The sequence below is a fragment of the Lepidochelys kempii genome, chromosome 1 (genome assembly GCF_965140265.1).
Source record: "Lepidochelys kempii isolate rLepKem1 chromosome 1, rLepKem1.hap2, whole genome shotgun sequence".
NCBI classification, from domain to species: Eukaryota; Metazoa; Chordata; order Testudines; family Cheloniidae; genus Lepidochelys; species Lepidochelys kempii.
Window position 1 is genome coordinate 253,679,693 of NC_133256.1, and position 25,957 is coordinate 253,705,649.

Here is a 25,957-nt window from a genome sequence, read left to right on the forward strand (position 1 = left end):
ATCTATACCCGAAGGGCTGCAAATTTCCTGGGAAACTAGCTTTTCACAGTGTTATATTTATTTACTGGAAATACCTTGGAACTTTCAAAAAAGAAATGCTGGAAAAAGGAATCACTAAGTATAGAGGATGATCAGTTCTCTGCCAAGAGCTACTAAAAAGGGTAAAGAAAAAAAATTGTTACATCTCCTCTCCCAATACTGCAAAAAAACAAACCAACCAACACACCGCAGACAATGTTACTATCTTCATGTCACCAAGCACAACCTTTAGAAATTTGCACTGGCAAAAATCTACTCTGGTACATCAGCGAAGCCCGGTCAACTACAATGCCTCCAGATGATAGTGTGGAGACGGATGTGTTAATTTAAGCAGGTCTATAATATAGGATCGGGGCAATATGTGATTTTCATCATGCATTATTATTTATTATTTGTATGGCAGCAGCATCCAGAGGCCTCAGTCAAGGATCAGGACCCCATTTTGCGGGGCACTGTACAAACACTGAACAAAAAGATGGTCCCTACCCTCAAGACTAACAAATTATATCCATATATGTGTGAAAAGGGGCTGGAAAGAGCCACAGGTCTTTGTAAACCAGTCTGAAGGAAACATATGCATTGGTGGTTGGTGTCTCTTTGTAAAGAACAAATGAGCTATTCTAAATGTCTACCTAAAATCATGGGATGGCAGTAGCCATCCTGAGTATGTAAGCAAAAGGATAAGGACCAGTGTGTTACTAACCTGCAATGGGTGTGTTTTTCATGTACATTAGAGTTTGTAAGTTCCAAACAGAAACCAAAAATGTGGTCACATTCTGGCTTAGAAATTCTCTCTTACCTAGGTGAGGTACAGATCTAGTGAATTTTTGAGTACCGGAAGAGCTGAGGTGAAGGTGGATTGCAAAAGTGGTTTGGCCCTTGACTGTTTCTATATAAATTATTTAAAATACTGTCCCAAGGATGCTAGCTCCTAACTTCCATTGCCTTGCTGAATGCTGATTATCCTCTTTGTGCTCTGCTGGGTGTAGGAGAAAAGCAATTTTGTGACATCATTTTTTATGTCCTCCAGAGAAAGAGAGTGAAGGGAGGACACAAGAATCAGGCAGAATTAAAAATAAAAATGCACATGGCCATCTTTATCCATCATAAAGGAGGGACAGGCTGGCTTTGTGCTTTGTAGTTCAACTTTAAATTTGAGCTGTGCTCAGCAAATTTCTCAGCCGCTCTCGGCAGCTCTGGAAAACAGGTGAGGTTGTGATGAAGGTGCTTAGAGAGGTGTATGATCTGATTATAGAGCAGTAGAACTCCGTTTTGAGAAATGGTCACAGCTCCTCGGGGAAACTAGAGGCCAGTTGGTTGGTGTTCAATATTTTTACACAGATAACACTAGAGCCTGGACAAATTGAGTGAGATGAGTGAGTCCCACTCTGATGAGATGCGTCTGGGAGCGACTACATTGGGCAGACAATGCACTAAGTTACAACATACAGTATTCTCCTGGACCCTTTGGCAATAGGAAAATACCAATAGGAAACAGGCAATAGAAAAGCCATTATATAATGCCCTATTCGGAGCAGGGACTCTTGTGGGCTCTGACACAAACTACGCTTGGTGGTACAGGGTCTCTCTGTGTCCAAGCTGAAATGACTACATTTACAGCCAACGAATGTTTGCCACAGAGGTGAAAAAGAGGGCACTGCTTCCTTTGACAGCTAGATTCAGGACACGTGACTCTCCCTTCTTCCAACCACCTGGACTCTTGCTCAGAAATCTGGGAATCAGCAGAAAGGATCTGGAATATCTCCCAGTTGTGGAAGACAGAAGCACATGACTCCAGAAGGCAATTTTCCAGAGGACCAGAGAATATTCATTCAGCTCAGTTAAACAGAAAAATAAATGGGGTTTTTAACAGGAACCCAAATTAATGAACTAAAGCAACAAAAGCCAAAGAAGAATTCTCTAACAATGCTACACAAGGACAGGTTTGCCATCCTCCCAGCACACGAGTGACTTATGGTGATCCTTTTCAGACATTATAGGAAACCATCTCCCCAGATGTCTGTCCTTCCTGAGCCAGCCCTCGGATTCAATTAACCTTCCTGTGGAATTCTCAGGGCTTCTATAGCTAAGAGAACTTCCAGAATTCCCCCTATTAAGTGGCTCTGTGCCTTCTTTCCCAACAGGCACAAAACCAAAATCATCCCCAAACAAAAAAAAATCTTATTCTGTCAATTGTCTGATCCAGCCACAGTCATCTCAATAGGATATCATGGTCAGGATAAAGTTTGTTTAGTCCAGGTACAATTATTACCTTGAAAACAGATAAATAGTTACAGTCTAATTAGATTGATTTTCCTATCTTACTTGTCAATCCTGTACTTTATTAAGTTCCTTCTTTTACATATTTTGTATTTGTTTTCTCTCCCCTTATAACTTTTTTTATATGTCACTATTAAATCCCAATCAAATATCCATTGTTTTAAAGAAAGAAAGTTCGGATCCCAGTTCAGCCAGCCTGGATGCATTGTGACACTGGGATGATGGTGTAGGCATGTGTCACTAATGAGCCAAACACACTCAGGAGGAATATTTCACATTCCACTTAGCCAGTGGGTAATTGTAGCTTTTAAAATGTTATGAGTTGAACAAAAAATAAAAAAAGTGTGAAAAAGAGGCAAAGGAAGCTAGAAAAAATTAATAGGAACTATTTATTCTCTTCTGCATCCTAGTATGGATAAACCCAGTGTTCCATTAGTTGTGTAAATGTGTGCAAACACTAACGGTATGTCTACACTACGAAATTAGGTCAAAGTTATAGAAGTCGGTTTTGTAGAAAGCATTTTTATACTGCCGATTGTGTGTCCCCCCACACAAATGCTCTACGTGCATGTAGTCGTCAGAGTGTACCGAGGCAACCATCGACTTCCGGAGTGTTGCACTGTGGGTAGCTATCCCACAGTCTCCGCCATCCATTTGAATTCTGGGTAGAAATCCCAGTGCCTGATGGGGTTAAAACATTGTGGCAGGTGGTTCTGGGTACACATTGTCAGGCCCCCCTTCCCTCCCTCCTTCCATGAAAGCAAGGGCAGACAATCGTTTTGCACCTTTTTTCTTGAGTTACCTGTGCAGACGCCATACCACGGCAAACATAGAGCCCGCTCAGCTAACCATCACCGTATGTCTCCTGGGTGCTGGCAGACGTGGTACTGCATTGCTACACATAGCAATTTATTGCCTTTTGGCAGCAGACAGTGCCGTATGACTGGTAGCCGTCGTCGACGTAGTCCTGGGTGCTCTTTTAACTGACCTCGATGAGGTCAGGGGCGCCTAGGCAAACATGGGAGTGACTCAGCCAGGTCATTTCCCTTTTAAGTTTCGTCTCATGGCGATTGAGTCCTACCGGCAGTGCACTGCCTTTTAATCAGCAGCCAGCAGAAGATGATGGCCAGCAGTCATACTGCACCATCTTCTGCCGAACACCCAGGAGACGACGATGGCTCGTGGTCGTACTGCACAGTCTGCTGCCAGCAAGATGTATAAAGATAGATGAAGTGGCTCAAAACAAGAAATAGACCAGATTTGTTTGTATTCATTTTCTCCTCCCTCCCTCCATGAAATCAACGGCCTGCTAAACCCAGTTTTGAGTTCTATCCTTGAGGTTTTGAGTTCTATCCTTGAGGGGGCCATTCAGTTTCTCGGAAAGCCACCCCCTTTGTTGATTTTAATTCCCTGTAAGCCAACCCTGTAAGCCATGTCGTCAGTCACCCCTCCCTCCATCAGGGCAACGGCAGACAATCGTTCCGCGCCATTTTTCTGTACAGATGCCATTACCATGGCAAGCATGGAGCCCGCTCAGATCACTTTGGCAATTAGAAGCACATTAAACACCACACGCATTATCCAGCAGTATATGCAGCACCAGAACCTGGCAAAGCGAAACCGGGCGAGTAGGCAACGTCAGTGCGGTGACGAGAGTGATGAGGACATGGACACAGACTTCTCTCAAAGCACGGACCCTGGCAATGTGGGCATCATAGTGCTAATGGGGCAGGTTCATGCCATGGAACGCCGATTCTGGGCTCGGGAAACAAGCACAGACTGGTGGGACCGCATAGTGTTGAGGGTCTGGGATGATTCCCAGTGGCTGCGAAACTTTCGCATGCGTGAGGGCACTTTCATGGACTTTGTGACTTGCTTTCCCCTGCCCTGAGGCACAATAATACCAAGATGAGAGCAGCCCTCGCAGTTCACAAGCGAGTGGCAATAGCCCTGTGGAAGCTTGCAACGCCAGACAGTTACCGGTCAGTCGGGAATCAATTTGGAGTGGGCAAATCTACTGTGGGTGCTGCTGTGATGCAAGTAGCCAACACAATCAAAGATCTGCTGATATCAAGGGCTGTGACCCTGGGAAATGTGCAGGTCATAGTGGATGGCTTTGCTGCAATGGGATTCCCTAACTGTGGTGGGGCCATAGACGGAACCCATATCCCTATCTTGGCACCGGAGCACCAAGCCGCCGAGTACATAAACCGCAAGGGGTACTTTTCAATAGTGCAGCAAGCACTGGTGGATCACAAGGGACGTTTCACCAACATCAACGTGGGATGGCTGGGAAAGGTACATGACGCTTGCATCTTCAGGAACTCTGGTCTGTTTCAAAAGCTGCAGGAAGGGACTTTATTCTCAGACCAGAAAATAACCGCTGGGGATGTTGAAATGCCTATATGTATCCTTGGGGACCCAGCCTACCCCTTAATGCCATGGCTCATGAAGCCGTACACAGGCAGCCTGGACAGTAGTCAGGAGCTGTTCAACTACAAGCTGAGCAAGTGCAGAATGGTGGTAGAATGTGCATTTGGACGTTTAAAGGCGCGCTGGCGCAGTTCACTGACTCAGTTAGATTAGCAAAACCAATATTCCCACTGTTATTACTGCTTGCTGTGCACTCCATAATATCTGTGAGAGTAAGGGGGAGACATTTATGGTGGGGTGGGAGGTTGAGGCAAATCACCTGGCTGCTGGTTATGCACAGACAGACACCAGGGCAGTTAGAAGAGCACAGGAGGGCGCGGTGCGCATCAGAGAAGCTTTAAAAACCAGTTTCATGACTGGCCAGGCTACGGTGTGAAAGTTCTGTTTGTTTCTCCTTGATGAAACCCCCCGCCCCTTGGTTCACTCTACTTCCCTGTAAGCTAACCACTGTCCCCTCCTCCCTTCGATCACTGCTTACAGAGGCAATAAAGTCATTGTTGCTTCACATTCATGCATTCTTTATTAATTCATCACACAAATAAGGGGATAACTACCAAGGTAGCCCAGGAGGGGTGGTGGAGGAGAGAAGCACCAGGAGGGGTGGTGGAGGAGGGATGGACAAGGCCACACAGCACTTTAAAAGTTTAAAACTTTAAAACTTATTGAATGCCAGCCTTCTGTTGCTTGGGCAATCCTCTGGGGTGGAGTGGCTGGGTGGCTGGAGGCCCCCCTACCACGTTCTTGGGCATCTGGGTGAGCAGGCTATGGAACTTGGGGAGGAGGGTGGTTGGTTACACAGGGGCTGTAGTGGCGGTCTGTGCTCCTGCTGCCTTTTCTGCAGCTCAACCATACGCTGGAGCATATTAGTTTGATCCTCCAGCAGCCTCAGCATTGATTCCTGCCTCCTCTCATCACGCTGCTGCCACCTTTCAGTTTCAGCCCTCTCTTCAGCCCGCCACCTCTCCTCCCGGTCATTTTGTGCTTTCCTGCACTCTGACATTGTCTGCCTCCACGCATTCATCTGTGCTCTGTCAGTGTGGGAGGACAGCATGAGCTCAGAGAACATTTAATCACGAATGCATTTTTTTCGCCTTCTAATCTTCGCTAGCCTCTGGAAAGGAGAAGATCCTGTGATCCTTGAAACACATGCAGCTGGTGGAGAAAAAAAAAGGGACAATGGTATTTAAAAAGACACATTTTATAGAACAATGGGTACACTCTTTCACGGTAAACCTTGCTGTTAACATTACATACATAGCACATGTGCTTTCATTCCAAGGTCGCATTTTGCCTCCCCCCCAGTGCGTGGCTAGCCCCTCCACCCTCCCCGTGGCTAACAGCGGGGAACATTTCTGTTCAGCCACAGGCAAACAGCCCAGCAGGAACGGGCACCTCTGAATGTCCCCTTAAGAAAAGCACCCTATTTCAACCAGGTGACCATGAATGATATCACTCTCCTGAGGATGACACAGAGATAAAGAACGGATGTTGTTTGAATGCCAGCAAACATACACTGCAATGCTTTGTTGTACAATGATTCCCGAGTACGTGCTACTGGCCTGGAGTGGTAAAGTGTCCTACCATGGTGGATGGAATAAGACTGCCCTCCCCAGAAACCTTTTGCAAAGGCTTTGAGAGTACATCCAGGAGAGCCGCGAATGCCAGGGCAAATTAATCATTAAACATGCTTGCTTTTAAACCATGTATAGTATTTTAAAAGGTACACTCACCAGAGGTCCCTTCTCCAGCTGGCGGGTCCGGGAGGCAGCCTTGGATGGGTTCAGGGGGTACTGGCTCCAGGTCCAGGGTAAGAAACAGTCCCTGGCTGTCGGGAAAACCGGTTTCTCCACTTGCTTGCTGTGAGCTATCTACAACCTCATCACCATCATCTTCCTTGCCCCAAAACCTGCTTCCGTGTTGCCTCCATCTCCATTGAAGGAGTCAAACAACACGGCTGGGGTAGTGGTGGCTGAACCCCCTAAAATGGCATGCAGCTCATCATAGAAGTGGCATGTTTTGGGCTCTGACCCAGAGCAGCCGTTCGCCTCTCTGGTTTTCTGGTAGGCTTGCTTCAGCTCCTTAAGTTTCATGCAGCACTGCTTTGGGTCCCTGTTATGGCCTCTGTCCTTCATGCCCTGGGAGATTTTGACAAATGTTTTGGCATTTCGAAAACTGGAACGTAGTTCTGATAGCACGGATTCCTCTCCCCATACAGCGATCAGATCCCGTACCTCTCGTTCGGCCATGCTGGAGCTCTTTTGTGATTCTGGGACTCCATCATGGTCACCTCTGCTGATGAGCTCTGCATGGTCACCTGCAGCTTGCCACGCTGGCCAAACAGGAAATTGAAATTCAAAAGTTCGTGGGCCTTTTCCTTTCTACCTGGCCAGTGCATCTGAGTTGAGAGTGCTGTCCAGAGTGGTCACAATGGAGCACTCTGGGATAGCTCACAGAGGCCAATACCGTCTAATTGCGTCCACAGTACCCCAAATTCAACCCAGCAAGGCCGATTTCAGCGCTAATCCCCTTGTCGGGGGTGGAGTCAGGAAATTGATTTTAAGAACCCTTTAAGTCAAAAAAAGGGGCTTCGTCGTGTGGACGGGTGCAGGGTTAAATCGATTTAACGTTGCTAAATTTGACCTCAACTCCTAGTGTAGACCAGGGCTAAGTGCAAACACAGTCTCCTGATATTAGACTATTTGCTAAGCTGTGCTGGCTGTTTGATCAGTAATAGATTCATTCTAAAGCCATCCACTGCTGTTTGCTATAGAGTTTTGCTGACCTGTTGTGAAGAGATCTGGCCAGGGATGTTGATTAATGTCTTTTCTGAGTGAGAAGGCTCCCTGCTGAAGTCTGAAGATTCCCTGAATCAGATCCTTCTCGGACACTGGTATACAGTACTGATGCTGTTATTATTACTGTAGTGAACTGGGGAGCTCAGAGGGAGCTTTGAGGATATACACCCAGAGCAGCCACAATTCCTTTGGTCAGGGATTGCATCTTCATAGGCCATTAACGAAACTCCTTTACTGGCCACTGCAACCTGACCTGAGGCTAGTATTCCCTCCCTGCTAGATGCTGAGGGCTTGTCTACATGGGGACACTCAGTAAAATTACTCTGATTTTACTAAAGGAGTACATTTGAAGTGGATTAGTTAATCTGAATTAAACCCCTGGGTGGATACTCTCATTCAGAATTAAAGTGGCCTTCATTCAGTTAATTCACTTCTACAGTGAACTGGAGAAAAAGACCCTGTGCCATCCTGGAACCCAGGCGTCTCGGCTAAGAGTATATCTACACTGCAATTAGACACCCACAACTGGCCTGGGCCATTTGACTGTAGCTTGTGGGGCTTGGGCTAAGGAGCTGTTGAACTGTAGTGTATCCTTGCAGGGTCCCAAACCCTGGGCTCCAGCCTGAGCCCAAATGGCTACACCACAATCAAACAGCCCCTTAGCCCAAGTCAGGAGGCATGGGCCAGCTGCGGGTTTTTAATGGCAGGGTAGACATATCCCGTGATGCTACATCCCTTCTACTAACAGAGAAATGTGAATATAACCTTCCTGCAAGGCAGAATTTCAAATGATCTTGGGAGCCTAAAAAATTAGCACTGTGTATTTCAGTCAATTTGGACACCCAACCACTTTATGGCATCAAAGAGTCAGAACACCTGGTCCTTGCAATGAGGGGCATTGACAGGAAATTCTGGTCTCTCCACCTCCCAGCTCTGATTTCTAGGTGTAGTGTTCCATTACTCCCATTTCCATGCTTATATTTCCTAAGTGTTCACGGACTCCAGAGTCCCAGGGTCATCACATCCCCTCTTATCTCCAATCTGATCACTGCAGACACTCAGTCATATTCCTCTTTCACTTTCACTTGTCACGTGGCCACACAAACAAAGAATCTGTCAGCCAGGTACATAATTATAGTAGTCCTTTATAAAGAGAAGAGTGCATTAGTTTTTTGTCTGTATGTGACCCAAACTTGACTCTGTTCCACACTTTAAACCCACTTTCTATTACAGATGGGTTGATGAGGTAGTTATCTGTGTCCATATTGGGCTAAGACTAGGGTTCAGATACAAGGTATCGGTTCAAGTTTGAATTGGGTAGGATTTGCGTTTGATGGCACTCAAATGTGCAGCAATGGGTTTGTAATAAACAGACAGACAGATACGATAAAATCTTATTAGCTGTTCTCATGAGATTTCCACCCCAAATGATGGAAGTCACACAGCATCAACAGAGTTTGTGATCTTTCCTCCATCTCAAATGGCAAACATCTCATAAGCTTACTTGTTCTTAAACAGCTTGTGCCATATTGGGACAACTGACTCACAAGAATGGCTATTCTCACAAAATTTGCTCAGACTCCTTCTCTTTCCACAAATCCTCTCCCCTCCTCAGACACCAGTGAATTTAACCCTCAGATTAAATTTGGAACTGTCTTGCACATTGCCAGGGTCACCTAATAATAAATAAATAAAAATTGATGATAATTAATACATTTTCTCTGCATTTTCCCTTCACAGCTTCCCTCACAGCACTTCTAATTAAAGGCCAGCCTTAGCCACAGGTTTTAGCAGTCCCAAATGCAGGCTGTGTGTGCTGGATTGGACACAGCTCTCCGTGTCCAGCAAAAGGTACCAGACCCATGTTCAAAAACTGGGATACTCCTGCTATTTTCAAGGTGGGTGGTATCTCCTGACTCAGGAGTCAGAGAGACTGCAATGACTGGACTGTGCTGTTACATGTTAAATCATTATTTGTCCCCTATTTAGGAAAATATTTGTCCCTTGACAAACCAAGGCGACTTTTGCTCTTTTCGCTTCCTCTTTAATACACTGGATTTTCAAAGCTCTCATTTTTAGAACGTTCTATTTCCAGTTCCAGAAGAGACAAGGTGACGAGTCAACCTTCCTGATAAAAGCCCCCTGGTTTTTTTACATTACATAGTAGCTCTGTTTAGTTTGTGCTATATTTGAACAAAAAAAGAAATCCTTCCATTCCAGTGAGAGAAAAATAACTCTGACCACATTATTATGAACAACAAGTCTTTCTTCTGCGATGCAATAAATTCATCTGAGCTGGGAAGATGTTTTCATAATTACAGGCTGGTGTGGATCTGAAGTGGCTCTTAAACTGGCCTAATTAGAGAGGTCTAAAAATAAAATCAGAGTAGCTATATAGAGAGTTGCTCTTATTTTTATATATATATGTATGAATGAATGTCCCATAAATATGTGCTGTTTCTCCTCTGTACAGATAGATTTGACACTTGTCTCCTTCCCATGGTCTACTCAGGGAGAGGTGAAGAAGCTTTCTGAGTGAATTTGCAGTAGTGGGCTCTATTCCTGGGGCATTTCAGGGTTATGGTACCACACACCTGGGAGATATTCACACACTCAGTGCTTTCCCCTTCCCAAAAGGCTCAGGGATAGAGTCAGCTGGAGAAAGAAAGAAGGGAGGCCTCTTCTCACCTTCCCTCACTTCTCAAGAGTGACCCCCTCTCCATATCAGGGTGGGGCTGAAATTGGCTCAGACGGCATCATATCCTGATTTGGCAGATGTCTCCATTTTTAACTAAGTGTCCACTGGCTCGGTTCTGTTCTTGGGAAGAGACCTCCTGTTAGGGAGAGTCCATCCATGGCTGTTGGTAGATTCCTCTGTTATTGCTGATCCCTTGTCACCTAAATGGTGAATTATTATTCCTCTACAATAATTCAACTGAAAACCTTAGATGTTGTCTAATTAACACTTTGGACAGAGCAATTCCACAAGCAGCACAGAGAACCACTTGGTGCAAGCTTAGTGTGCCAGCTGGGCATGAGGGGCAGGCAGCTGCTCATGAGGTAAGGGTGGTGGCCTCATTTTTGGAAGAGGCATGTGAGGCAATGATGGTGATGGGTGCATGTGCATGTCTGTATTGTAGGTGGCGGGTTTGATTGGGGCTACAGTATCTCTCTTCGTGAAGAACGCTCCCCTTCTCTGCTTGAGTCATTTGGGAGTATCTTCTCGGATTTGTTAATGGAAATTTCAAACAATGTTTTATTCCAGTCCTTCCTCTCCACTCTGACCTTACACGCAGTCTGTCACTTCTTGGTGAGCCTCACTATCACTGAGCTTATGAAGTCTTCCATTTTGACCACGAGTGCTGACTGCTGCTCCTTCAGCGTCAGAGATGCCAACAGAGCTCATTCCTCATAAGTCCTAGTTTAGTTATTTTTTATTTAAATTTTGGAGATAGCTCCCTCCCCCTTTGCTTAAAAATGTTGTGTGGGAATTTAGGGCTCATGAAAATGAAGGACATATGAACGTGAAGGGCTGGTTATTATATAATGTTCATCCCAGTGTTTTATAATAAAATAATAAATATTTAGAATTTATACAGCCCTTTATATGTTCAGAGCAATTTACAAACACTAACCAATTAATCCTTATGATATCAATGTCCAGTAAGCATTGTTATTCCTTTTTTTTTTTTTTTTTTTAAACGGAGAAATTGAAGAAGAGAAGCAAAATGACTTGCTCAAGGCCACATTGTGAATCCGTGGCTGAGCTCTCTGGGGCAGGGACCGTTTTTTTGTTCTGTGTTTGTACAGCAGCTAGCACAATGGGCTCGGGTGCATAACTAAGGCTCCTACTCCCTACTGCAATACAAAAAAAACCAACAAAAGCAAATAACCTGGACTGACTAACCCCTTCACTCATTTCTTTATCCTTCCATTACGGACGACATTTTAGTGCTCTTCAAACGTAATGATTTTCTCAATTATTTCTCTTAGTGAGAAAGATCACCGTTAGCACCTGTTAAAAATGTGGGTAAAGCCCTCTACTTTAGTAAGTGTTTTTGATGCAAGCACAATAAGGTTTTATCCATGATGGGACTCCTAGGGACTATGGAAATGTGTATGTTTGCCCGTAGTTTCATTACTTTGGCCTTTAGTTTCTCCAGCACTTTTGCACAAATATCAGCCACCAGGTGAACATTAATTTCTTGAGCTGTTCAAAAACCTCTTTCAAAACAAAACCAAAGCTCTATCTCCAACAGTGCCTACATTTCACTACTAAAGAGCATCCTCAGGGCAGTTATCTTGTTGTATTGTCTTCTGTGGGGAAGACCAATGCGCAGGAATAATTTAGCTCCCTGTAATCTCCTTATCCTCTCTGATTGCTTCTTTGAATTTACACTGTGGTAGTCAAAATGATTAACTGACTCTCCTGCAAGCGTCCCGCTTCTGAGTTGTTTGTAAGAACGTTTGATTATTATAACATGTTCTTCAACTATCTCCTTAGCTCTGTTAATATCCATTTCTGTAGTTCCTTTCTGGCAGCCTCACCTGGGCTGTATTACCATAATTTTAGAGGACACCTTTTTGGTCAAAGCTTTTGCCATTTAAATATGCTAGGTTTCTATTTTCTCTTCACCTTCTCTCTTCCTTTTTTTTGTTCTGGAAATTCTGTGACTTGCATAAGGCTGATTAAATTAATATGAATTTCCCTTCAGGCTGTTTCTAGCTGGAGAAGGGCCCCAAACAAATCCCAAGGTTCAAATACCCCAGAACTTGGGTGGTATTCAAAATCAGTTGAAAGTGGGCCCTAACTTCACAATAGGCTAATCTAAATCTTGAGCTCTGAACAGCCCCATAGCTTTGGGATGTTTCATATCACCCCATCTCTACTGAGACTATCTCTATTTGTAACTAATTTTTATGTAACCCCCCATGCTATTGCATATTCTTTTGCTCTGACATGTTATTTGGTAAACCTCTTCTAACCAGCAATGGCACAAAAATCTCAGTAAAGAATAAGGGGAAAACAAAGATCTGAGGTCTGATACAGATGAGAGACACTCAACTTCCTGAAGAGAATACAGTGGTCCTTTGAGACATGCCATCCACGTGAACTCACAGGGCAGCTTCTAAATGATTCTTCAACCATCTCAGCTGCCAGCTTTGGTTTCTTTCAGTATAAGTGCGACACATTTATGACCCACATTACAGATGTGATAGAACAGCAATGAGGGAAGTCCCGGGGTGTGGTTCACCTGAGATACTCACTCTGCCCAAAGGAGCTGGAAACCTTTGCTTAGGTGAAAAGTAGCATGTACACCTGTCTTCTGGTTTGTTCTGATTGGATTTCCCTGGCCAAATAGCTCACAAGTCCACATTCAGTGGTTCCACCTACGGCTAGTACTACGCTGGTTATTGCATTACAGTATGGTACAGCCTAACAGCTGTATTCGTTTAAAACCCAAACAAACTCATTTCATTTAGTTTTCCTGTTTATTTAAATATTTGTTCTTTGATGCCCAAGACCACTCTAGCAGTTGCCTTGGGACTGTAGTCAGCTTCCTCTTTTGCAACCACAGATGGAGCACCCGGGCCACTAGAAAATGATAAGGAGTTTCTATATGAAGGACAGGAACCTAGAGAATAATTTTGTTTCCAGGGCCCAGGCCTACAAGCTGTACTAAACCTGGGTCTTGCAGAGTTTTCTGTTTAGGCAAAAAAGGTGATTTTGGGGGGGAAGCCTGTTTTTTCTAGTGAAAAACTTAAGCTAGGCTATTTCTAGTAATTCTTCTTCTTCAGCTTTTATTGGGATCCAAAGGAAAACCAGGAGAGATGGTAACGCCCCCAAATCAGAACAAACTATATTCTGGACACAAGTAGGATGCCTTGATATAATGGTAAATGCAACAGGGGTGACTATGGAAGATACAACATGCATTGTGAGCATGTTTGACTAAAAGGGTTGCTGCCACCCTCCCCTCCCAAAGAACAGAGGTTGCTAATTCACTAAAGGATCCCAGGGAACCTGGGAAAAACAAACTGGTTCTTTTGGGCAGGGAAGAATTTTTCAGGATTCCTCTCTTGGCAGGCAACCAGGCAGTCTGCCTTCCTCCTTTGTAAGGGCCAGCCAAACTGTCCTGGTTCCTTCTGGTAGGGAGAGAAAATAACTGAAGGGCTTCCATTTGATAGAGTCAGATAATAATAACAGGGTCAAGAAGATCAGTGCTGCTTCTCCCTCTTCTGCAAGGAGACGATGGGAGGTTGTGAGCTCCCAGGCTAGGGTCACTTTGCAGGTGCTCAATAAAGAATATTTCCCCTTTCAGACAGCACAAAAATGACCAGCCTGATAGCTTAAAGCTGACTCCTCTCTAACCCACCCATAACAATCTCCAACCCAACACCACCTGCGCACACACCCTATATATGCCTGCCTCTTAATGAGCCACAGCTGAAGGCCCTTTCCTCCCACACTGGCAGCTAATGCAGCTCAGACTAGCTATGGCAGAAGCTATTTAACTTAACCCCTTTCCTACCCAGCTGGTTGCAGTGTACATACCCCTGCCAGAGTGAGGGTACACAATATATCTCTGTAAATTTACATGTCTATATATAGAGATGTAAAAATAAGTGAGTTGTGTCAGGCTTTTCCTTACCTTCCCCATTCCAGCATGAGCATGTCCCAGCTTGACCACGACAGGGAAATTTGGGGTTGTGAGCTGAAAGACAGAATGAAGAACCCTATTAATATCTCTGTGGCAGTTCTTATCGCCCAGCTACATTCTTGCTGGGAAGCTGAATCACCATTTCATGGTCAAAGAAGGATGGTCCTGTGGGAAAACAGTGGACAGTATTTTTTTTTCCACAGGTCTCCAAATGATTCTGATATGGAGGCTAAGCAGAGTTCCTCAGAGTCAACCTCCCTCAAAAGCAGCAGCTTCAAACACTCCGCCTGCACTTCTTCCAGTTCGGGCCTTTCTCAGTCTCTCTCCCTCTCCTTTATTTTGGTTCCTTACTTTTCCTATCACTGTCCCCACATTTCCTCCCTATATATTCAACCTTCTGTTTTCAATGGGGGAACACAGTGTTTCAAAGGTTACATGAGAATCTGAGTTATTTTCACAAACCCCTTCCCAACTCCCAGCAGTTCTCCTTCCCCACCTGCTTCTCCTTTCCCCAGGCATGGTGGTGATGTGTGCGTAGGAGGGGAAGAGGGGAGGGAATGGATGCCAACTCTTGGGTCAAACTCACAAAGACAATCCGCTAGTACAACTCTCTTGCAGTGTCTTTCATGGGCAAGTATCATAGGCTGGGAGAGGCTGACCCTCCCCAAACAGCCAGGCGTGGCCCTGTCCAGGCTCTGCTCCCAGATTCCCTCCTGCTTCCCTCTCTGCAGCTCTTGTCTTCCCCCATGCTGTGGCTCGGCGCTGGGGGAACTGGGGCAGCCTGGGGCAGCCTGGGGCAGGGGGCCAGTGGCCGCGGTGCGGGGGCTCCTGGCTCCATCAGGGGGCAGAGGGAGTGGAAGGGGCGGGGCCTTGGGCAAAAGGGGCAGGGCTGGGGGCTAGCCTTCCCGAGCTGGCAGTTTACATGCCGCTTATGGTGTCTTCTCTCACTCTCTTGCCTCCAAATTCACAATATCTTGAAAGGGGGAACAAAAGAATGGGCGAGGGCAGGGATTAAATAATATAATACAAAAACTCACATTGTTTGTGTCCCTTCTGTCTCACTGCCTCTTGTGTGTGTGTTGAGCCTGCAAGTTGATCCATGCAGGCACACCGCTAGGGGGCTACACTGACTTCATCAGGGCTCCCGCCCCGGCATAACCATCCCTCAGTAAGGCTCCATGCAGGTGTAGGTGTGCACCTGCACAGATCAGCTGACAAGATCGGGGCCTTAAAACATGTAGTCTTTTGGGCCTGTTTTCTTACAGGGCTGTGAAGAGCCTAATATGTACCATATATGACACTATAACGCCGTACCTTGTTTCATGTTGCTCTGCCTAAAGTTTGTGGACGTCACACTTAAACCCCGCACCATAGGGTGCATTTTTGCATCTCTCTGTGATACCATCATCTGGCACCTTATCATGTACTAGTGCATTTAAGTCATCTGAATGCCCCCCCATTGCCATACACTCCACTGTATTTTTATTGCACATTTGCCCAATTTAATGGGATTTAGAGCATTTTGTCTTTATTTAAATGCATGAAGCATGAGCTGGATTAATTAAACAGTTAACCTGCAGATATGGTGGTGGCAGTGAGTTGAAGTTGAACAGATAAATGGCTTTCCTATTTGCTTAAGTTGGGAAATAGAGAAATGAATTGTTCTTGTGCTAATTACCAATTGTCTATATGGACAGGAAGCTGCTATGCCCTAAATATAGAATTGGGTGTCGTCTTCATCTGTGACATTGTGTGGTGAGTCGCTGAGGATAGTCAAGGAAGGCTCAATGAAAGAGGGAGACAATTTTACTTTTTTTGGTGTTATGAAGCTGTATTTTTATTAAGAGTTCCTGGTGATGACGGAGTACCGCTGAAGTCACTTGGAGTTGTAAGCACTCAGCACTTCACAGGAACAAGCCTGTTAAAGCAACAAGAGCCTGTAATCACTTTGTATTGTATATATGGGCCAGAGCATCAAGTGGTGTAAACTGGCCAGGCTCTGCTGAAGTCAATGGAGTTATGCCAATTTACATGAGATAGGGATCTGGTCCTCACCCCAAAATCTCCTCTACATATCTATCTAGATAGAAGGCTAGCAAACTAGGCACCATAGACAGACAGATTGATTAAATGGGTAGAGAAAGTATAAAACTGGTAGCTGTAAGGCTATACACACACAGAGCCCAAGAAGGTCAGATGACATCACAAGAGCAGAACTGGAATAATTAGAACCCTGAGCTGTATATTTATACAGCCTTAGTCACTGTTGTCCTGGGTGGTATGTTACGCATTCAAATGACAACACAAGAGTTTAACAACAAAAGCATATCTGTATTGTAATCATGCACAAAATAAACCAATGTCCTTCAACATGTTTAATTTTTAAAGAGTCTCTTTTGTGGACAAACAGGGAAAATAACTTTGGATGGTGTTTAAAAAGTGCACAGTTGTTGAAAAGCTTGGGGTACAGTCTGTACTGTACAGAATGTCTGTGGGTTACGGGATGGGATTGTGACATCAGACATAACTTGGCCAGTCATCCTGCAACTGATGTTACTTCATTTGCATAACAATGCTTTTCATTAAAATGCTATAAAATATATTCTAGGGTTGTCTTACACTCAGCCTTTGATGGAATAAGGTTTGCAGGCAAGCCTAACTTTAACCAGGTGAGTGGTCCTGCTGACTTCCAGGAGATTACTGTGGGTTTGAAGCAGTGGTACCCACATTTTTCCTGTTGCCTCCCCTCCTTATCTGTCCATGGTCCCCCTCCATTATGGCACAATTGGTTCAACAGCAGAGCTTGGGCTGAAGGTGGAGCTGGGGGCAGAACTGGAGCGAGGGGAGGAGCTTGGATTAGAAGTGGAGCTGGGCTGGGGGCAGAGAGGGAATGAGGGCAGAGCTGTGGCTGGGGCTGGACCTGGGCTGGGGGCGGAGCGGGGGTGTATTGGAGCTGCTGCTTGGGTCAGAGCTGGTTTGAGACCAGAGTGGGGCTTGGTGGCACTCCCTTCCTTGGGGGTTGGCTTGGGCCCTGCTGTGCACCCCCCAAACTTTCCTCTGCCCCCCCCATCCCCAGGGGGCATGCACCACAGTTTAGAGACCCCTGGTTAAGGCTGGTTTAAAGTTAGGCACATGCTTAAGTACCTTGCTGAACTGGGCCTCAACAAAGCCACATTCTGTTGCAACGATGCAGTAGGCATAAAATATAGGCCACTGATGACACCATGGGCCAAATTTGCAAAATTATGGTCCCTAATTTTGAGTGTACTGCTTTGGGTGTATTATCCTTTTCACATGTGAATGGTGACTGTCATAGCATGCCCCCTTGTGCCCTAAGGTAGCCTTGCAAGCCGCCTCTGCTTCAGTTCCCCTGTTCAAGGGGCTCCTTCTCAATAATGCACAAACCGGTTTGCCCATTTACACCCCTTCTAGGGTTCTGGTTTATTAAATTAAAATTCAAAATAAAGTTCTCAAGTTCTCCCTTGAGTCCATCCATTTACTCTCTTATCAGGCCACTCCCAGTCCTTTCCTGCCTGTAGTCTCACTTGTCTGTAGTCTCACTTCCAAGTTCAAGATTTCTCTGCTGGAGCCTATATACTCCTATCAGTCGCTATGCTCCACTCAGGACTCTGCAGTATCCTGCTGCTCTTTACAGGAGAATCAGCTGATCCCTGCCCAGGTGTGCCTCCTTAGTAACTAGAGTTGGCTGGCCCCAGGTCTCAAGCCCTGAAGGGACAAGTCACTTTGTTACATCCTCCTACCCCACTTAGATCCTTGCACACCACAGGGCAAGTTCTACCCAGCTCTCCTTTCATCTGACTACTTTTGGAGAGAAACAGCTCTCTCTCCTGAACTGTGTCCATCTCTGCTATTTGGAGAGGAAACTCATCTCTTTTGCCCACGAGCATTTTGATTTGTCGCTCCAAGCCCTGCTTATCTGTGGCTGGCTTGTCCCTTCCTATCAGGCCAGCTGCCTGGCTTCTTCCAAAGTTGCCAATACCTTTTAATACCTCTCCTTTGAGGAAAGCAACCTGTTAATGGCCTCTCCCAAAGCATCACAGTCATGTCCTGTTCACACCCAGCAGCCTTGTCTTGCCACTCCTTAGGCATTTCCACATCCTGGTCATGCATCTCCAGAACTGATCCTCTCTTTGACTTAATATCCTTTACCGAGCCTGCAACAGCTCTGTTTTCATGGAATCATAGTTTAAGGCCAGAATGGACCATCAGATCACCCAGTTTGACCCCCCTGTACATCACAGGCTACCAACACCACCCAGCAGCTGCACACGAAACCCAACAACCAAAATGAGACCGAAGTATTACAGCCCACAGGAGACTAGATTAATATGTGCCAGCAGCAGAGCTGTGCACAGGCAGGACCAAGGTGCACCAATGCTTGAGGCCCCTGCAATGGCAGGGAACTCATTAAATGAGATATAGATAATCCTAGAAAGTGGCCCCCACCCCTCTCTCACATTCTCGGGTGCAATCCAGGTGAGGGGTTGGGTCACTGCCTGCCCTGTACCCATAACTTCCTCAAAATGCTCTGTTGCTGCAGCACCCTTTGTCAGGATGCTCCCAGGCAGCCAGGGGTGAAAATAATTTAAAGGATTTACCAGTACTCCAGAGTCCTGAGCAGGGGGCGTGGCCTTGACTGGAAGAGGCGGGGCCTTTAAATACCCGGGCCCTTTAAATCAAGATTTAAAGGCCCCAGGGCTCTGGCTGCAGCTGGGAGCCCCTGGGCCTTTAAATCACCCCCAGAGCTGCCAGCTGCAGAGGCAGCTGGGAGTCCTGGGGCTCAGGGGCAATTTTAAGGGCCCAGGCTCTGGCTGCCACTAGCGCAGTGAAGCTCCGGGCCCTTTAAATCACTGCCAGAGCCCTGCCGCCGCTACCCTGGGGCTCCGTCAGCTCGGCTCGGGTGGTGCTTTAAAGGGCCCGGGGCTTCCCATAGTGGCCAGAGCTCCAGGCCCTTTAAAGCGCCACCGCTACCCCAGGGGCTCCAGCAGCGGGGCTCAGGGGGCACTTTAAAGGGCCGGAGGCTCCCTGCAGCAGCTGGAGCCCCGGGCCCTTTAAAGCACCACCGGAGCCCTGCCGCCGCTACCCCAGGGGTCTGGCAGCGGGGCTCGGGTGGTGCTTTAAAGGAGCCGGTGCTCTGGCCGCTGCAGGGAGTCTGGGACCCTTTAAAGCACCAGCTTGGGGAAGCCGGTCCCACAGTCAAGCACGGCGTACTGGCTCTTGCCGGTACGCCAGACCGGACCGGCTTACTTTCACCTCTGCAGTCAGCGCACAAGCTTTCACTGAATGTCTCTGTGTTACGCAGCTCTGATTCAGGAATTCTGATTCCAGCAGCCTGCTTGTTATATCCCAGTTACACTCTGGTTACACCTGGCAAGATGACCCCAAAATCTCTGTCCCAAATTTTCCCCAAGCCATGTGCTCTGCAATGTTCAGCCCTTTCCTGGACCATTCAGAGAGATATTAAGGTTTGTTCATTCCTTTAAAGATACAATACCCAACAGCTTGGCACATTAACTGGAGTTAACATTCACTTTAAATCCAACACAGCATGGGGCTGGTTTAGATTAAAAGTAAGACAAGTTTATTAACAAAGGAGATAGGATTTTGAGTGAGTTCCAGCATAAAGGATAGTTAGAAATGGTTACAAGCAAATATCTCTCTCTAGAGGCTAAAACTTAATAAAACAAGCTACAGCCTTTGTTCAAGGTCATTTCCATATCAATCTACCTTCCAGCAAGATGGGCTGCCCACCCTCCAGTCAGGATCGCGCACAAAGTCCTAAATTCCATTGTCTTCTTAGATGAAAGATAACTTGGAGTTCTCTGTCCCTTTCTTTACAGTCCAGTGAACCTCTGAAATGGATTGTTCTGAAGGTCCCGCCACCCCCCTGGCCATAGTAAAGTTCTTTCAAGATGTGTGGAAGTTGACATGGAGTCTGGTGAAGGAAATTCTGTGCTGGTTTCTTTCCCCACGGGTGTTTGCTATCATGCAAATTGATCTGTTTCCTGCAATTTCCTCCCCCTGCTGTTTTGATGATACTGTTTACCTTCTGTGTAATTTGTATTCCCATTGTCTCTTAATGTACCTTGGAAATACCTTCAATGTATCAGAACCACATTCCTTTGTCTAGGGTGGAGTAACTTTAGCCCTGCCTAGCAGACACACCTTGATAACATAATTTCCAGTATGTTTGTAATTTTGAATTTGTGCCCCCTACATACACCAAGAAAGAAAATTAATGATCAGTACGTTATTAGCTTTCTATGGATATCTGACATGACACATTTTAGATACAGGTTCTGACATTAGTGAGTTGGGGCACACTGAACTGGTCAGGCCAGCTGGAATTCACTACCAGATATTAGTGAGCCCCTTGCCCTATTGCATTGGGATGCTATTAGGGTCTCATCCACACACTGCAGAGGAAGGGAACACCCCTCCTCCCAAAGTTACTCACTGCCAATCTGACCTGGGGGCAAGTTCCTTCCTGACTGCACATAGAGCAATCACTTAGACTCTAAACACATGAGCAAGAACTAGTCAGTCACGCACCTGAGAGACAGGATGTTGGATCATATTAAAGAAGTTCTGTATTAAAATCACAAATGAGTTTGATTCCCCATAGTTTAAATTCCAGAGTATTACTAATTAAGAGGTCTCTTGGTTTTTGGTACTGCTTCTCTCCCTCTATGTGTGAAACCTGCAAGCTGCTAATTGCGTTAGTACATTCTAAGACAGTCTGTTCTCAAAGCAATTCTTTGTAATAACAACTACTCACACAGAGAGAGACTCAAAGCAATACTCTGTAACAACAGAAACAGCACCCAGAGACTCCCCGCCCTTTTGTTGTATTCATCTTGCTTTGTTAATAATTGTGATTAAAATAGAGATAGAGGATGTATGTGGATGGATGCTTGGTGTGGATAATAACTGAATGATCAGGGAGGTGCCAGCCTAAGAATCCAGTGTCCATCGGCTGAAGAAGGCGTCAAGTGGAAATAACCAGAGGACCCCCGGAGGGCAGACTGGAATCCACCCAACAGCCTCAAGAATGGGAGAACCAAAGAACAAGATAACATCTAGCAGCACAGAGCCGTCAGGAATGTGCTATCTGCTGATTGATTCAGCAACAGCATGATGAAGCAATTCCCATAGACTGGCATAGGAAGAAATTCCTATAAAAATGGACTCTAGAAAGTGAGAACTTTGCGGTCTGATTCTGCAAACCAACTTCCAGGAGCATCAGATGAGCATCTGACAAGGCCCTGCTCCACCTGGCCAGTGGCTTGGCATGAGCAACTCTAAGGCTGGTAACTATGATAGAACCTGTGTGTGTGTGTGTATGAATGAATGTGTGAATAAATATGAGATTGAATGGAATGTTATAGCTATAACTAACTGCTTACTATGATTCTGTCTGTATTCACAATAAATGTGGTATTTTGCCTTTTCCCCTTTAATAAGATCCTGCTGGTTTTTATTTTATTGGTATAACAAGTACACTTGGTCCCACAGGAGAGTCCTGACCTGCCCCGTTCAACATCCCATCTCCAGCTATGGCCATCCTTGATGCTTCAGAAGAAGAAGATTAAAAATCCCCTCCAGAATACATTGGTGGGTGGGGGAAATCCCTTACTGACCTCCTGCACTGTCCTGTATGATAGAGGTAGGGGCAGATGTGGCCCCCAAGGTATTTCTGTTCCCCTTACCATCGCTGCAGTTTACTGGTCATCCCTTCTGACCCTACCCTACACTGGGAAAGGGCCCGTCTTTCCTCCTTTTCCAGTTTGGGCCCCTGGAGCTGATCTGGTTCTGCTAATAGCCCGTACAGTACTCCCTGTGGTAATCCACAGGTCTGGAGATTGTTTCACTGGGACTGCCTGGTTTTCCCTGTCTCACAGACCCCATCTTTCTCTTCCCCTTTTACCCCATGTTCTCCCGCTCCACACCTGAAACACCTTGTGGGGAGGTGTCTTCTTCACCCTTGCCCTAGTTGGACATGTGTGACGTACCACTTAGGGGGATGCTCCCAACTTGGCCTGTTGCTCCTCTTCTTTTCCTTTTACATTTTACAATTCTTAAAGGGGCAGCCTCTCCTGATGCGCCCCACCTCTCAACACGGAACATTTGGATGGGCCCTTCCACTTCTAGACCACCCTTGGAGTGTCTCTTCCTTGAGCACACTCCGAGTGCTCCCACTGCCACCTGGGGCACTCTGCTCTTTGTGTCCTGGCTTCCCACATCTCAAACACAGCAGGAACTTCCTCACTTGCTGACAACAGCGATCTCCCTGCTCTTGCTGCTGTGCCGTGAGCTGCACCGCCCGGGTTGCCTGATGACTCTGCAGGAGCTGCAGAAGGAATGCTTGAATCCTCTGCTGCTGCTCGGCCAGAAGACAGACCACATCCTCTACTTTCTCTCCTTTTGGACCATCAAAATGCCTTCCTTGTTGGAAGGAAGGTCTTGGATTCTGCCAGCTACACCAGTGCCATAGGGTGACTGATTCCCGCATGCCCTCTTGTGGCCTCAGGGCAGACCTGCAAGCAGCCCCTGCCTCAGTTTCCCCTTTCAAGGGACTTCTTCAATAATGCACAAATCTTTCAGGTTCTGGTTTATTAAATTAACAGCATTCAAAATAAGTTCTCAAACCCATCCATTTACCCTCTTATCAGGTCAATCCCAGGCCTGTCCTGCCTGTAGTCTCACTTTCCAGTTACAGGCACCTCTGTTGGGGCCAAAGCGCTACCAGCAGCCTCTGTATTCTACTCTGGTCTCCCTGAGCCAGGGCCACACAGAGGTTTTTGGGAGCCTGAGAGCCTCTCAAAAGGAGGCACCAGGGTAAACTGCCTCTCTCCCCCTGCCACATCTGGGTGGCCCTGCCCTGAACATTCCTCTCTCAGCCTCTTTTTGCTCTTTTGAGGGGAATCAGCTGATCCCTGCTCAGGTGTGTCTCCTTAGTAACTAGGCTTGGCTGGCCCTGGGCAAGCTACTTCGTTACAAGGACTTTGCATCTACTAACTGCATTTTGGGACATAACGGATATTGTGGTACTTGTGTGCAAACAACTGTGCATGTAAAACGATGTGTGCAAAATCAGAGGCTGGATAAAGCCCCCTTTGAAAATACATGGCTGTAAACTATGACACTCTCCCCACCCCCCACCCACTAACTACCACTGAGATTTTGGATATATCCATTAAATACAGAAATATTCTTAGCATTGATTATTAATTAGACTCTAACAGTGTTCTCAGCCCTGATACAGACACAGTTATTAGAGGTCTTCCTTTGGAGGCCTTGCCTTGAATAAAACAGAAAGACACTGTAAACCAGGAGTGCCAAGGGAAGGAATTATCTTCGGGCTTGTCTACATGGGATGTTACTGTGTGGCAAGTCAGAGTGTGAATTTACAGTGTACTAGCTTGCCATGCCGTAACACCCTGTGTGGACACTACTACAGCACACCAAAGGGCCCGGTGTGCACTTTACTACTTGTAAAGTGTAATCAGTCAAAGCGCCCCCTAGGAATTTTGATGCAATGTAGCAGTGTCCACACGGGCCATTACTGCACAGCAAGCTAGTTCACTGTATAGTCACACCCTGGCTTGCCATGCAGTAACATCCCATGCCAACAAGCCCTTAGATGAAGCCTGAGTTCCCCCTTACTGTAACATTTGCCTTGTTTTACTCAGCAGTGGGCTTCAAGGAAGAAATTAGTCCATGGGTGGGATTTGAATGAGGAAAGGATGACAGACTGGGAGTTGGAAGAGTACCCCATGGATAGGGGCAGCAGGTGGAGGAAACAAACAAAGGGCTTACAAACCACCACACAATATACACAATTACATTCCAATCACTATTATATTGCACAGAGAACTTTGTAGCAACATGACGGATGATTTTAAGAAGGCTCTGGGGAGCAGGGATGGTAAACAGAAATGTTATAGTTCTTTGGAGTAAACAAAAATGCTTCTTGGAAGTGCAGCACAGAATCGCACCTCTGCTTAGCAGGAACTGGTCTGGTGTTACGCATTCACTTCTCAGACTACATAGGCCACCAGTCATTGGTGAGGGGTGGATTTCAGTAACTAACCGCCAGAGGATGGATTTGAACTGGTAACTTGGAAGTTAAAGGCTCCATAGGTGGGATTTTCAAAAGCAACTAAGTGACTTAGGAGCACATCTTCCATTAACTTTCCATGCTTCTCACCTCTAAGATGCCAGTTCAAATCCATCCCATGTGTCATTACCAGTCCTCTTGCTATTTGCCATTGCTATTTTATAATTACATGTATTACAGTTGTGTCTGGAATCCTCATTCAGGATTGAGGCCCCATTGTGCTTGGAGCTGTACAATTTCTGTTCACTCCTTGAAAGAAGATTAAGTTCTAATGCTTTATTTCAAAGGACAAGATCTCTGTTTATTTAGTTGTCTTTGCCTGGGTGATGGGGATGTCTTCTCCGTGTGGGAAAATAACGGATATTAATCATATGCTTAAAAGTCAAAAGATCCTGATATTTGAGCAGTGTGAAGTGTCCAGCACTTTTCCTGTGCAAATTCAGAGGGGAACCAACAGGAGGAGCAAGGGAGTAGATAAGAGCTTTGGGTTTCCCATAGAATACAACAAGCTGATTTAATCCAGACGTGAAAGAAATCATTTTGTGATGCAGTGCCGTGACATATACAGTGCAATCTTTTTTCTGTCTGAACTAAGTTCAGGATTTACTGCAGCCTGCAAGTTGACTTTGCCAAATGCGGGCTAGACATGTGAAAGTCAGGACTGTCCAGTGGAATGTGGAATGGGTGTGTGCCTTACTTTAACTTATTAGCTCATGAGCTGACAGCAGCGCTATGCAGAATTGTTGACTCAGTGGACAATACCATGTTCCTCTTTATTATTTCTATAGCTCCACAGATGTGCCTGGTGATTTACAGATTAATAAAAAGAGAGGTCCCTGCCCCCTCTGAAGCTGACAGTCTAGATGTAGCAGAGCAAGAGATGACAAGCAAAAAGGAGAGGATATGGGAAGGAGGAGGGTGGCAACAGCTAAATATATGCTTTGTTACAGACAGACCCATATTGTTATGGGTTCCTTTAAAATGTGTGTTTGTGTGTGTGTGTGTGTGTGTGTGTGTGTGTGTGTGTGAGAGAGAGAGAGAGAGTTAGTATATTCTAATAATAATATATGCAACCCCATGCTCTGAGTGTCCCTAAGTCTCCAACTGCCAGAAGCTGGGACTGGATAACTGGGGATGGATCACTTGACATTGCCCTGTTCTGTTCATTCCCTCTGGGGCACCTGGCACTGGCTACTGTCAGAAGACAGGATACTGGGCTAGATGGCCCGTTGGTCTGACCCAGTATGGCCGTTCTTATATTTTTAATAAAATGGAACCAAGTCTATTAGGCAGGAGGCATGGTAGAATGTGGGTTGGTGTCTGGAAACCCAAATGAAATAAGTCTTAAGGAAGAATGATAGTCTGCATGATTCACCGGATGGGGAAGGATAATCTCGGTATAGGAGACATCATGAGAAAGGGTTCTGAATTGCATATGGGAGAAGGAAAGATGGATCTAGACTACAGCGCATAAAGTGTGAGCTGGAGCAGTAGGGAAAGATGAGAGATGAGGAGATAAAGCAGGAACAAAACTGTGCAGAATTCTGAAAGTGAAGACATGGAATTTGAATGTGATGTTCCATGAGTTAAGGAGGTGGGGTGATGTG

At 45.9% G+C, this 25,957-nt stretch overlaps 1 protein-coding gene across 3 annotated transcripts in view; it reads right to left on the reverse strand.

Moving 5' to 3' along the window:
• The window catches only part of SYN3 (synapsin III), a 279,822-nt gene that overhangs the window by 31,628 nt on the left and 222,237 nt on the right, over positions 1-25,957 (reverse strand). For all 3 annotated transcript variants that reach the window (XM_073324725.1, XM_073324735.1, XM_073324744.1), the window contains one exon: positions 14,201-14,263. In XM_073324725.1, coding sequence (XP_073180826.1) covers positions 14,201-14,263 — 63 coding nt within the window. The remainder of the gene's footprint in view (positions 1-14,200; positions 14,264-25,957) is intronic.